Source organism: Pollicipes pollicipes, unplaced genomic scaffold, assembly GCF_011947565.3.
Source record: "Pollicipes pollicipes isolate AB1234 unplaced genomic scaffold, Ppol_2.1 Scaffold_6138;HRSCAF=7277_pilon_pilon_pilon, whole genome shotgun sequence".
NCBI lineage: Eukaryota > Metazoa > Arthropoda > Thecostraca > Pollicipedomorpha > Pollicipedidae > Pollicipes > Pollicipes pollicipes.
The window spans coordinates 8,734,498-8,748,970 of NW_023596818.1; the positions used below are offsets into that span (position 1 = coordinate 8,734,498).

At 49.9% G+C, this 14,473-nt stretch overlaps 1 protein-coding gene across 1 annotated transcript; it reads right to left on the bottom strand.

Annotated features, from left to right (window-relative positions):
• Positions 1-6,155: 6,155 nt before the first annotated feature.
• On the bottom strand, positions 6,156-12,090 carry LOC119105985 (putative defense protein 1). Its single transcript, XM_037229582.1, has 6 exons — positions 12,026-12,090; positions 9,093-9,299; positions 8,112-8,218; positions 7,578-7,663; positions 6,981-7,039; positions 6,156-6,685 (listed from the first exon to the last, which is right to left on the bottom strand). Exons 2-5 carry the CDS (start codon positions 9,289-9,291, stop codon positions 6,982-6,984), a joined length of 450 nt encoding a protein of 149 aa, XP_037085477.1. The 5' UTR covers positions 9,292-9,299; positions 12,026-12,090; the 3' UTR covers positions 6,156-6,685; position 6,981.
• Positions 12,091-14,473: the final 2,383 nt, after the last annotated feature.

Below are 14,473 nucleotides of genomic sequence, written 5' to 3' on the forward strand. Positions count from 1 at the left end.
ACCGACTTTTGGAACAAACCCTTCTTGTTGACGTGGTGCTGTGCTCCATGTGATGATTTTTAAAAGGATTGTTTGGCGTAAGCAAATTACAATTACGTACACATTTCAACGAATGGGGCTTAAGAAGGTCTGGAAGACCATCTCTCGATCAAGTCGCTAGAAAGCTGCTGCATACTCATTAGTTTTATTGATACCTTCCTCCTGACAGGCAGGACAAGGCAGCACAGGCATGACTAGGTAGGCCGGCAGAACAGGGCAGGACAGTCAGGACAAAGCAGGACAAGCATGACTAGGTAAGTCAACAGGACTAGGAAGGACAGGTAGGATAAGACAGATGGACCTTAGTAGCATAGCAGACGTACGCGGCCTGCACCCACAGCTTAGCAGAAGTCTTAGGTACACCGTGCATGCACAGTGCTGGACATCGCCGAAAAAAGGAACGTAGTGATGTCACGAGAATCAGAAAATTTCGTAAAAATAATAAAATTATGACATCATTGAACGCTAATGGGACTGGTGCCATACCTAGTACATCCCATTTACTGGTGGGCACACAACGCTGGTGGGCACACACACAGGCTCTCACACTCCCATATTCTCAGAAGACATAACTGGGCCCCACCAAACGTTTAAAAAATGTATATTGTACGTATGCTCCTTATTATGCAACTGCCTTTTCGGCAGCCAAACACGCTTACAAAGCTAGATGCATGCATTAATTTGCAAATGCACTTCCACGCAAATTGAGGTGCATCCACTTATACATTGCCATAAGGCCTGATAAAATGAACCACCTCATTTTGGCTGATATTTTCGTTGACTGCCACCTAGGTATTTAAGAAAACACGTATTTATGAGTACAAAGTTCTTATGTTTTTAATGACCTATAATGTACCAGGGGTAGGGCTGTAAACGACACTGTAATGGCGCGTTTAGTTTGGGTCCTGTGGCGCGCCAATTCCACGCAAGACCGCTTTCATCATCGCCACGCTTTTGTCTACATACCAACGGCAGGGTGGTATGTGTTGATGAATCATACACGGACAAAACACATGAGCTTGACGATCATAAATGTATAAGCTATGGACTGCACATCACATTTCAATAATAACCTAAAAACTATCAGCAAAGCGTGAGTTCACTTAAAATGCTCATCAATTTACGAGTTGCTTGGCATTTTTAATATCACTACGTTGTGATAAAGAGCTGCAAGAGAAAAAGTCCATAATTTTTTGGGTGCTTAAATTTTCTGACGACACTAAATTAAGAGGAGGGTCGAAAAATGCAGACCAGTTGAAACCGGACTTAGAGAAACTAGTGAACTTACACTTTTGCTTCTCTGTGTCAGATGTTGTTCAATTGTGATAAGTGTAAGGTGATGGATATGGGTAGTTCTGGCGGTGGCAGCACTAGCTTTAAAATTGGAGGCCGAGGGTTGAACCAGATTGAGGAAAAAAAATTTAGAGATCACAATTTCCGATGATTGTTAGGATGAAAAGCAATGGAGGGCTGTTAATAGCAGGACACTTTTGAAGCTGGGGCTTATTAACAAGAATGCCCATTACGAAAATAGGAATGTTGTTGAAGAATGTACTTGGCTTTTGTCAGACCACGCCTAGAGTATTGTGTACGGGCTTGGTCATCATGCTTTAAAAAAATAAAAAAAAATAGATGAACTGGATAGAATACGGCGAAAAGGAACCAGGATGAAAAATGAGATTGGCAACTTAGAGCATAATGACAGGCTAAGGCTTTGAATTTGTATTCAATGAAACATCATAGACTTAGAGGGGATTCGATAGAGATATTCGATATTATGAAAGGGATAGATAAGGTAGATCTACAAGAAACACTGAAAATTAGGCTGAGAGTTAAAGGAAATAAGTTTTAATGAGCAAAAGGTAGGAGGAGCACTATAAAAAGGCGGATGTCATTTACTCATAGAGTAGCGAATCATTGGAATGGAGTAACAAACAATGCTGTAGGAAGTCTCCCTCCGGCAACATTTAAAAATCGGTTGGACAAGTTCTGTCGGTCTAAGGACCTCACGTTTAGCTAAATTCGGGCAGGTCAGGTGGTAAGATTAGTGTCAAGGATGGGTGCAGAACCTGCTGTAGGCCAGTTCCGATGAGCCCTTGCGTCTGTTGGCCTGATATCTTCAATCTTCATTTTGAGTTGCTGAACAATGTTGAGGGTTCAAAAGCTATTTTTGGAGGCAGATTCGTCTTCTTGGTGCAGTAGAAAGGAATTACAAAATCTTCCAGGTGGGACCCGTCCGTTTAAGCCAACGTCATGAAACTATATGGCTCCTGGCCGATACAATGCAGGTTTAAGTCTTGAAGTTCTGGTGAAACTACTCCTAAGTCTTGAGGTTCTGGTGAAACTACCCTTACGTCTTGAGGTTCCGGCGAAACTACCCTTGAGTCTTGAGGTTCTGGCGAAACTACCCTCAAGTCTTCAGGTTCTGGCGAAGAACAGCAAAACAAATGGGAGTTTATTTTTTGCAATATATGGGGGAAATGTGCCATCGGTACACGTCAAAAGAGGCTCTCGCACGTGCGTTCTTGCTGCGGTAGAAGGATCTATACATAGACTATGCTTTCTTGGCCCGTCGACAGGCCAAACCCAGAAAGATAATGGGGCAACACGGGACGTAGGTGGCGGAACGTATGGAGAGTCGGGCATGGCTGCCCAGGGAAGTCGTCAAAATACGCAGATTTTGTGTCTTCCTCAAACCAGATTAGTCGTTTCCACGAAAGTGACGTTGACAACAAAACGTGATCTGTCTTTAGTGATATGGGGTTCAGCGCACGGGTACTTAGAACTATGACTCACTAAGACCACTGTTTCTCGGTTTCCTCTTTGATACAGCCTGAGGAAGATGGCTTGTTGGAATTCACTTGTAAGCCCAACACATATGATGAGTGGTGAGCTTACCACTTACAGATGAATCATATCCTGTTTGACGAGTCAGCAGACCTCTGGCCTCAAGGTCAGGATTAAGCATGGTCACAAAACGCAGTTGAATGACATGGATCTGGATGGATCGGCATGGATATCTCGCCCCCCCCCCCCCCTTCTTTGACCAGCCGTTTTGCCCCATGGAACACATCAAAAGGGTAGCACTCCACGATCCTCGTCTTAGGATCAGAAGTCGGATCAGAGGATCGGAAGTCAGATCAGAGGCTCTCGTAGCTAATGGGGGAGCGGCACGCCATTGAAATGATACGGCGTAAAACGAGAATTGATGTGGAAGGTGGGCGATACCGGTGGCGTAGGTGGGATTTGGGTGGAGGGGAGCGCAAGTTGGACTAGCGGGCCCTCTTAAGCAATGAAGCTCATGTGGTTAAGGTTACTTTATGGCGTACAACGGTGCTTCATATGGGTGGTGGCTTATGTCCCATGTCTTAGAGCATCCAGGTGACTCAGTTTTCAACTGTTTTTAATCTCAATTAAATACGACCTGTTCCAGGTACACAGCGTTGCCCCTGGAGCCAGAAAATAGGAAGGACTGATATCCAGCAGGCGAAACTAATCGGATTGCTAATGTTTTTTTTCTGTTCGCTACAAAGCCGCCTGTCACGTCTCATGCACTTGCTTAGAGAGTAGCAATGGTCATCGCAGTCGAGATCAGTCCCGGATGGACTCGAAAGATCTGGTCTGAGTGGAGAGGACGATGGACCTACGGCAGACCCCGAGCCTCCCTGGAAGCGTACCGCTTCCATACACCCAAACATCGCAGTCGAGATCAGTCCCGGATGGACTCGAAAGATCTGGTCTGAGTGGAGAGGACGATGGACCTACGACAGACCCCGAACCTCCCTGGAAGCGTACCGCTTCCATACCCCCAAACATCGCAGTCGAGATCAGTCCCGGATGGACTCGAAAGATCTGGTCTGAGTGGAGAGGACGATGGACCTACGGCAGACCCCGAACCTCCCTGGAAGCGTACCGCTTCCATACCCCCAAACATCGCAGTCGAGATCAGTCCCGGATGGACTCGAAAGATCTGGTCTGAGTGGAGAGGACGATGGACCTACGACAGACCCCGAACCTCCCTGGAAGCGTACCGCTTCCATACCCCCAAACATCGCAGTCGAGATCAGTCCCGGATGGACTCGAAAGATCTGGTCTGAGTGGAGAGGACGATGGACCTACGGCAGACCCCGAACCTCCCTGGAAGCGTACCGCTTCCATACCCCCAAACATCGCACCGCCATCCTACCTGGGAGACGTACGCTTGCATTTACCGTCTCTGGTTTGCGATGCTATGAAGTCCCGCCGTGTGCGATGGGACGGGAAGACAGTTAAAGAATTTTTACTAGACAACCAAAACAAAAACAAAAAAACAAAGTGACATGCATGTATGTCTGCGTACACTTTTCCGGCATGCAAGAGCCCTTTTATATGCCGCGGGATGTTCAGATAGCCCGGAACCCACTTTGTCAGGTTCCCACCCACCCACATCCACAAGAATCCACAAGAACACACCGACAGGCAGAGAACCAGTCTGTTTGTCGACGGGAGGCTTCACCAACAACCCGTCGGGTGGTCCTTTCTGGTCTGCAAGGGCATCTTTATAAGCAAACAGGGACCCGCTGAAGCAGGCCACGCCAGCATGCAGGCAACCTATTGTTTAACTGTTATGGACCCCGCCGGATTACAATGATCCTCTGGTCTTTACTTGATGGCCTGTTACACTCTAGTGAGGCCCTATTGAAAGTGGATACAGAGTTTTGCTGGCCGACGGGCGTCTTTTTACGGAGTTCTCATTTAACCGTGGGGATGCAACTGCCATCCTGATGGATGCCCCTCACAGGTCAACAAGGGTGTTTATGGGGCAAGCCCCCCCCCCTTTACCCTCCCGAGGGAGCGTTCAGGGGCACCTACCTACTAGTCTGTTGGGGCCCACTGCCCACTTGGATCACTTGGAGAGGGCCCCTGCTGTCGGCCTCCGTGGAGAGCTCCTCTGCCGGTCTGTAAAAGGCCGCTAGTGTGCCGCTCAGATACACTCTACCGGCTTGCGAAAGGACCCACTGCACCGGCAGGGTCCTGTGTCTGTCTGCCATGATGCTCCTCCTGCTGGCGGGTGCCCTTGACTTTTCAGGACGGCGGTAGTATCTATGTGGGCCAGTCGGGACCGCTTACAAGCAAACGGATACTCTTGGGGCAAGCAGGTATCCTTTACAACCCAGCGGCAAGTCTCTTGGGGCCAGCAGGGGCCCTGTACAAACCAGCGGAGAGTCTCTTGGGACCAGCAGGATCCAATTACAAGCCAGCGGAAGGTCTCTTGCGGCCAGCAGAGCCCTTGTACAAGGCAGTGGAGGGTGTCTTATAGCCAGCAGGGCACCTTGACGAGCCAAAAGGAGAAGTTCCTTTCGAATGCCAACAAAGATCACTTGTGGGCCGGTAGGGGAGGGCTCTTTCAGAACAATAAGCCCAAAAAACTAGTACGGGCCCTGCACGTTCATTGAAATCGCTGCAGAAGCCTAGAGAGGGCCCTTTCAAAGTAATGAGCCCCAAAAAGCCAGTACGGGCCCTGTACGCTCCTCTAATCACTGCGAGGGCCTCCCGTCATGGGACACATTGACCACCTGCGTACATTCGGAGTACGTGCCTTAAAGCTAAATTTGGGGGCGCACTGGGATACCAGGGAGCCACGGTCCCGTCGCGTCTCCTCCGATACGCCAGTGGGCAAATTAAACGCATCTGGGACCAAATAAAGCGCTCCTCTGAAATCCTTCAACGGGACATTGCGTGACGTGTCGGGGTGCCGTGGCTCCAGGCATGTTATCCACCGAAGCCAAAAGGTATCGAGCTACGGCGCAAGATGCTTAAAGTGTGCAGTTGCTCTGTTTTGCCTTCATTTTTCTCCACGATATCGCGACATTTCAGGCATGTGTTGATGCAGAGCCCATCGAAAAGCAGCGTGGAAAACTAGCGGCGGCGTCGGCAATTAGAGATTGGACTGTGCCGTGGTGACGACGACATGCGTATCTTCAGATCGGTACAGTGTGCACCGACCACAGGGAGCAGGCGGGGGCCGTAGCTGGAGCCGGAGCAGGAGCCGGAGCAGGAGCCGGAGCAGGAGCCGGAGCCGAGTGGCGGGTATTCGTCACTCAGAGCCGCCACCAAACCACACCATAACTCGTAGATATTTCACACCTCATTGTTTTTATTCAGGACGCCATGATCGTTTTATTACTGTGCTAACGAAACACAAATAAAACGCAAGACACCACCCTACTTTAAATGATTTAATAAAATCTACCGGCAATGCGAAAAATCAATTAAAATGTTCATCGCTCTTCCGGTGGCTTGCCACTGCTGTTACGACTTGACGATGAACTCAGGCGATGGGACAACCTTTCATTGCCAGATGTCAGCCGTGAAAGGAAGATACCAACATCGTGAGAGACGCCGATTGAAAAGGACCACGAGTGAAGGTGGCTGGCCTCGCGCCTAAAGTATACTTAGCGGGCCTAACGGGCCTAACAGGCCTAGCGGGCCAGCTTTATAACTTCACTGTTACCACTACCGAATACAGATAAAATAAACCCGCTTCCCTCGTCTTATACAGCATCCAAGGCCTCGTGTTCACGAGATATAGTACGACTTTCGTGCCAGCAAGTTCTGAAATCCGTTGACGTGGCAATGAGCTTGTGTTACTTCACGCTGATCTTCCCTGAAAATAGTTGGACGTATTTCAGGGCTTAAACGAAGCGACATCAAGAAAACCGTTTCTGCTTCGCTTTCATTGTCAAAAACTCTTTAACAGCACGCAGAAATGCACCCTTCACATATAGCCTCCAGGCATGATTAATCTCTGCACTAGTACGGCTACATCTGCACTGCACTGACAATTACATAATTTGTCACAGTCTGGTCACTTGGATCAAACAAGTAATAAAGACTACGAAAATATTAACAAATCTACGAAAGATGTGACATAGGAAACAAACTTCCCCAAAATAAATTACCTCAAGCAGACACGGCACTCAGCTCGTAAAAGTTCTTGAAATCTTCGACAACAGTTCCCCTGAAAGATCAGACGAGTTATATTAGCATTCACATGCAAGGTAAACAATCCCCCTTGAATAGCCCCGAGCACTCGCAAGCGCACATAAATTGCTTGCTTTTTTGCATTTTAAGATGGGCAGATGCCCAAGAAGCAGTGCCTGAAAACAGGATAAGGCATTGGCAATGCAACGATTGGGCTCCTTGTGGTCAAAGTGGCATCAGTGCGTGACGACAATCTACACACTGCGACCTTAATACAAGTATTATATATATATATATATATATATATATATATATATATATATATATTTACTTAGTATATATACTTAATTAAGTACAAAATACTACTGCCGCAGCCCGCGCTTCAAGTGAACGCACGTCGACACTCCCCGGCAAACAGTACACAGACTCAGCAGCACACAAACCCAGCCACCAAAAATGCTCAAAGGGCCGCCGAACCGAGGATTCGCCCCGTTGACGTGCCCCGCGGTAACGAGGTCCCGGTCCAGCCGCAGCAGCCAGCCGCAGTCAGGGTCGCTACGCCCGCGAGCACTCACTTGAAGGAGACTGTGCCGCTCCCAGACGGCTTCCACGTGGCCGAGACGGAGGTCTTAGGAATGGCGTTTTTGTGACGGATGGTGGCCTGTGGGGGGGGGGGGGGGGCAGCGGGTTAGAGTTGCCGGCATCAGGTTCCGACCGAGTGGCGTGCCCTTCCGTCCGGGTCGTCCGCGAATGGGGCACGCAGCCACTGACCAACCCAATCCAATCTATGCATCGCCGACCGCTGCCGACCTATGTACCGCTGGCTCTTAGCGGACACACCGCGACGCCAGCCGGCTGGAGCGACCTAGCCTACGGGCTTATGCGCTTCAACCACTGAGGCCCTCGCCGGGCGCTAGTGGTCATAAGACGTCCGTCGCACGTTCCAGTCAGCCATCAACACTGCAGCCACACGAGTGGAACACGTTCTCCAGTCAACATCCGCGGGAAGATGCATCAGCCTAACGTCGGGCACAACACGCGCCACTTCAGCGGAAGCGCCGTCTTTTTCGCTGATGAGACGCTGGCCCACCTGAACCTCATCACCTCACCTGGGAGCAGCCGACCTTGATCGCGTCGGACCCGAAGCTAAACTCGCCAGCCGGACCGCTGCTCTGTATGATGAAGCCCTTGAAGGGTTGCGATCCAGACAGCTTCACTGCCGGCAGTGGGGGTAACACTTCAACCGGCTTCATCGGCCGCAGGAACATTGCTATTTTGGACGGCTCCAATTTGCGATATACTGTGATGGACTACGTAGCGAGTGTAACGACTGTGTGTAACGACTACGTAGGCGAGTAGTAGCGAGTGTGGCGACGTTAACAGCGCTCTGAGGATTTCCTAATCCACAGTTCTGAAGGATCAAATAACTCAATGTTGCCAGAACTTCTGGTTATTTCACGAACATTCAACAAAGAGAAGGGGGTCCAGGCTTTGCAGTGAGGCGCCTTGACTTGGTGGAATTTAAATATGCGTTAAGTTTTGGAAACCGGGCAAAAATAATCCACACAGGTACATATGATCGAAAACTCACGATCCTACTCCAGTTGGAACTGGTGCGTTGCAATTATGCAACCTTTGTGATTTAGTAAAAATAAGTAAAGCAATGAAATACGTGTTACTAAAATGTTTCTCATTTCCAGTGGTGACTTAGTACTGCTGCAAATATTAAATATTTTCAAAAGATTTCAAAAGACAAAAGGTAGTATTCTAACATTAGTATTTTAAGATTAACTTAAGTTCTCTCATGCCTTCTTTAAATATGGACATCATTGTATACTCAAGGGCATGCACTTTCAGCACAAGAACTTCGAATTCCGAACCGAAACATACGCTTTTTGCCAATGATACCAGTTGGCGGTTGCAGAGGTTAATCTATCGCCAGTTATTAAAAATTTTAGCAGGCGCAATGTTCACATCCGCAAGGCAATCTTGCCCACCGGTTGTCCCAATGAACGCCGTGAAACACGCAATATACGATGCTTAAGCTGTCTTTGCTGTCTCCACCAGCGAAACCGAAACGCACGTCGCACCTGAGACGCTGCCGTCGGCGAGCCTGGATGCCGACAGCTGGTAGGCGCTGTTGGGCGGCTTCCGCTCGGGTCCGTGCAGCGGCACCAGCGTCGAACACGCGTGCGTCTCCTGCGAGCTACCCTTCTCGAATTCCCGCATGCTATATCCTGCCACCATGGTGGCGCTGAGCGCCACCGTCGCCACCAACAGCAGCTGCATTATAGTTCCTGGCGGGGGGACAGAGGTGCGTTTGAAGTGGTCTGGAAATGGCTGTTTATGCACGTTGCGAGGGAATCGAATTAAGTCACCTATCAGCGACAAACCTATGTAGCCACACAACCACACCCATTGAAAAGTTTAGGTGGCATTTGGCAACAGGACCGCCAATGCGACCGACCATTACTCATGACAATCTCTCGCTGCGCGTCGGAGGACACGCGCACTCTTCTCACCCCGACGAAAGACGTGTGTGTCGTTGGGGCTTTACGACGCATTCAGCTGGTGAGCCTATATGGCGTCGCCTGCCTCTCACCATGGCAGGGAGGGCGGGCACCGTGGGGAATCGAACCCCGCACCTCTGATTTCCCAGACACGCATTAAACGCAGACGCGTTAACCACTATACTACCGGCACCCAACTGACTGACGAGAAGACGCTAGGTCCCACGGCTACTTTGACCCGGAGGTGGACGCGCGAGGTCACTGACGCGGAGGCGGTCGTCGACCCTGAACAGCAGCCGGGTACCGTTACTAATCCGGATAACGCTGCCGCGTCGCACCCTGATCTCCAGTCAGCCCCCAGGGCGGCCAGGGCAGCGCAGATAGCACAGCAGTGCATTAGTGATCGCGTTGAAGGTGGCGAATGACGCGAGGACTCGTTGAAACTGCATTTGCCTTAACGTTTAAGTAATCATGGATACTTCCAGCGAAGGCATCTACACGTCAGCAGACTTAACGACAAAAAAACAGCCACAGCTAGTGAGTCTGGTGCATCATTCGTGCAGCGGCGATCAAGCTCTATCAGACCCTTGAGCAGTCTATGTCAAACGTGGCATTTTGCATACATATTGCTGGATGAAGGGCAAACAACTCACAGAAAGAGATAGATAAACCATGAGGACACGGTTCAGCTTCTACGTCAGTGCCACCACAACTGGTTGTGAGTTTAGTATCTTCAAAGGGCATGTTTTCTACCTATACAGAATAAATGCAGATGCACATACATACATACACAAACACATGCAGACAGATGCTTATTCACTTCGCTCGTATAGCATTTTAAAGATCATTTCGAAGAATGCATCCTAAGACTGAAGACTGAAGACTGACAGGAGAGATCAATTCCAGCGTTGGCAACTTGGGGAACAGGAAAAATTACCTAGCATGGTTGCAACATTTTGCGATCTTGCACCATCCGAAATATTTTACGGCATATAGCTCGAGCCAGACACCGCAAAAGACAAGCGTGCGTGCAATGTGTGTGGCAACTTGTGTTGCAATGTTGCGAAATCAGATTTGAGCACTTTCCCACGTTCTGTGATTTTCTTTTTTAAATTCAACAAATTCTGTGAAACCTCCACGATCTTTCAAAAAAGAAACATGGCAAAACGTCGGCGCCACCACCATTCATCGCATCTCCGTGCCCCAATCAAAGCGCGCGTTCCATATCTGTATGGGGTTTCGAACTGAGACCGCCACCCTGAAGATCACGCTGCGCAGTTCACAGCCCTGGCCTCCGTAAGACCTAAACCTCTCTAGTTTCTGAGCTACCCGCCCGCGGAGATGTGGAGACTATTTCGGGAGACTATTTCAAAGTCACCCATGCGCCTATGACGCCAATATAACGCAATTCAAATTCTGTCATGGTAGCCATGCAGTGATCAAGACCAAGACCGATATAATTGTGCATTGGCTCATATATGGCGTTCGTGAGCATGATTTCCAGATGTAACAGCTGCCAAATGGCCCTCAATCGTTGTTTTGCAAGATATGATAACGCAGTCAAACAATGGCGCATTGAGGAGCGTCACCAAACAGAGGAATTGGGTTGTCTAGAACAGTCTTTTCCATTTCGTAGTAGCTACATGTAAGCTTTGTCATATATACCAATGATTGTTTTGATATCTTTGAAGGTGAACATTTCCTTAAATGGTAAGAGCACTCCCGCGTCACATCACGGTTGCAACAACACGCACAAAAAACGGGTCATATCTTCTCTAGCCCACAGAGTTACTTGGTTGATGTCACACACACGATAGGGCGGTCCACTGCGGTGCATGCAGAATGCCCGAGCCTAGGACAAAATGTCCGGGACTCAGACATTGTCCGGGACTCGGGCACTGCCCGGACTCTGGCACAAAGACCGGGGCTCGGGCGCTTCGGGCAAACAGTCAGACTCAGTAAATGAGCCTACAGACATGTGTTAGTGTGAGAACGCACGTGCGGATAGCACCATCACCATCGGCACCCCTGCCGACCGCCTGAGCTCCCGCGTAATTTAATAGAGCCCACAAATCCCTATGTGGGCGGTGACGCTGGGGGCGGTGGGAACAAGTCACGCACCACACTTCACACCGCGAGTGATTCTCTGCATGTAAATACTAAGGCCAAGGCTCCCCCTCCAATCACGAGCCGGGATATTCGCCTTGAGCAAGCGCTCATCTTATTCTCTTCCCACACGCCCACCGGGAGCTGAAAAGGAGATGGACTAGGCCAACAACCCATGCCAAAACGTGGGCATGTGGTGGTCCATAAAGCCACATCACAAAACCCAAATTTTGGCAAACCCAGTTCTCTCGGTGACGCGCAGCGGACAGTTATGCGCGCAAGGACGCGGTCTACAACACCTGGGCAGCGTCAGTAGCCGCGGCCGCTGCACCCTCAGCGCCCAAAACCCACATGGTTGCAACAAACGCCCGCGCACCTGCGCGGGCGCAGACGGCCACACCACCTACCTGCGCGACCAACCAGAGTCAACTGCCGTGCGGGACGCCGCCTCCCGGCCGCGCCGGTCGGCCGCCCCGCCCGGGGGCATGCCGCGGCTCGGCGCGTTTTTATCGCCGCAATCGGCCAGGGATTTCCAGCGGCTTCCAGCGCTCGCCGCTCAAGGTGACATTGGCCGCGCGCCAAGTGCCATCCTGGCGCGGATCCCGCCGGCAGCGCACCAAGGCCTTCCTAGTATGGCCTTCCTAGTTGTTGATCAGGTGGGCGGAGGCTCGCGCTGGAGCTGGCGGCGCAACGCCGGCGCTTGGTCCGAGGGAGGACGTGTTTTCGGAGGTCTGTGTATTGTATGTACGCTTCAGGTGCTCCGTGGGGTTTACTCATGCTGCGCCCGGCGCTGCTTGAGGCATTTCGCCGACGGTGAGCGCCGCGAGGCAAAAGTGTTTATCCCAGAGGTCTTTCTCAGGGTTAAGTGGTCGGATCGAAGCGATTTGAGCTGCAATCGGTGCTCCTGGGCAATGCGACCTGGCAGCTGTACAGTACATGTCTTCACATGACTGATGACGTCAAAATTGGAGCAAAATGTTATAAAATAGGCTCAACAAAATCACTGAATGGTTCCAGAACTCTCCAGCACCCCTGATAATGGTTGTATAGCGAGGTAGAGTGCAAATTCAGGAAGGCGGAAGACGGTGTTCAAGAACCGTGCCAGAACGTTGACAAATCAATCGCAGAACAAGACCAGCTCCGGCCAAATTGGGTGCTTCAATATTTGCCGGTGGGCAGGGCTGTCCACACGGGAAAAACCCGCGCGGTCAAACATATTTTCCAAACTTTCTGCCGCTCGTTCGAGTATTCGTCACTTCAGCCGGACCTAGGCGGCGGATCTTGTCCGGTCGGCCGATGTTCGCCGAAGTCGTCGCTGGAAACGAAGCAAGTCACAGAAAAAAGTATGGCCGGCTGAGTCAACCAGCTAAATGTCCACTGTGATGTGCCTCTCGGTTGAGGCGAAGTACGTGCTCTTGTGTTTGAGCGCTGTGATAAGTCTCCGGTAACAATGATAATCCGATAAAAATTTTGCAAGAGCTCATCTGATTGCCGCCGCTTGATACGGCTTCTTAGAATTTCGTGCGATTAAAGGGAATGGTTGACATTAGGAGATAATGGAGCAGGTATCACAAATGATAAACAAGCTCACTTGAACTATTCGAATATACTCTTTAACTGGAAGAGACTGCTCTAGACAACACGATTCTGCATTTAACAAATATGCTCCTCAATGCGTTATAGCTTTATTGCGTCATCGTACCTTGCACCACATTGGTTGAGAGCCAATTGACGGCCGTGATATCTGGAACTGACGCTCATGAGCCCCAAATGTAATCGTTTCGACAATTGTATTTTTGGGGCCTTGATTGGTGCATGGCATATGGAATGGCAGGATTTGGATGACGTTGTTGTGATGTCATGAATGCCAAAGTGACTTTGAAATACTTTCCCTGACATACATTTCCCCATTTTCGCTGGCGTGTAGCTCAGAAACTAGAGGGGCTTAGGCCTTAAGAAGGGCAGGATTGGGAAATGCACCAAAGGCCTTCAACATGGCTATCTTAATTTAAGACACCTATAAATGTGGAACACTCCCTTTAACTACCATTCTGTGTGATACTAAGAACTACGCACTTCACGGAAATCGCCAGCAAGACTGACCCGGTAGGTTGCGCTGCGCATGCAAAAGCAGGGGGATGTCGAAACAAGCCTGAACGATAAGGTTCTTGTCCTGCCCTTGCAAATCCGAAGATAACATCCTTATCATAGGGCTGCTCTTGAATGCAATAAGCATGTCGCTATGCTATTGTGTAGGAAAACCCGAATTTTTTGGAAAGTGACTATCTGCAGCCTGCCTCTGAAAGGCGATGAGCCCTGAGGATCGGTCCCGGCCCGCGCCAGCAGCGCCCAGCAGACCCCAACAACGCTGCGGTCAAGACTAAGAACAATGCTTTAAGCGGGATAAAGTCAAAAGACTAACGCGGGATTCAGCCAGGCAATTTAAGAAGAATGCCATCAGCGATTTAAAGGGACTAGCCCGCAGTGGCAGGAGGTTTACGTTGAGATAGCCAGGCTCACGACCATGCCGAGAAATTCCAAGCGATGCCCTGTTTGAGACTGAAAATCTTCCAGCTTGTGAGCGAGATGCAAATTAATTTGCGCGGACAATCTGGTGACAGCCAGCCTCATGATGACGTAATAAGATGAGAATGGCGTAATGGGGACGTCACGGGGGCACGACACCTCCGTCAGGCGATGAATCCTGGTTAGCAGTACTCAACAGCGAAAAACTGCGCTGGAAGCAAAACATCGGGCCGAGGTTTTGTAGATTGGCATTTCCATTTGGAAAACCTTTGCAAATGGCAATGCCAATTTGCCTACCATCAATATTTGTCTTTATCTTTATTGACCGA

Excerpts from the sequence above, each read along its gene's own strand:
- LOC119105985 (XM_037229582.1), bottom strand. The coding sequence starts at position 9,291 with ATGCAGCTGCTGTTGGTGGCGACGGTGGCGCTCAGCGCCACCATGGTG. Across the intron at positions 8,219-9,092 it reads CGCCGACGGCAGCGTCTCAG|TGAAGCTGTCTGGATCGCAA; the intron begins GTGCGACGTGCG and ends CACTGCCGGCAG. Across the intron at positions 7,664-8,111 it reads TCAAGGTCGGCTGCTCCCAG|GCCACCATCCGTCACAAAAA; the intron begins GTGAGGTGATGA and ends CCCCCCCCACAG.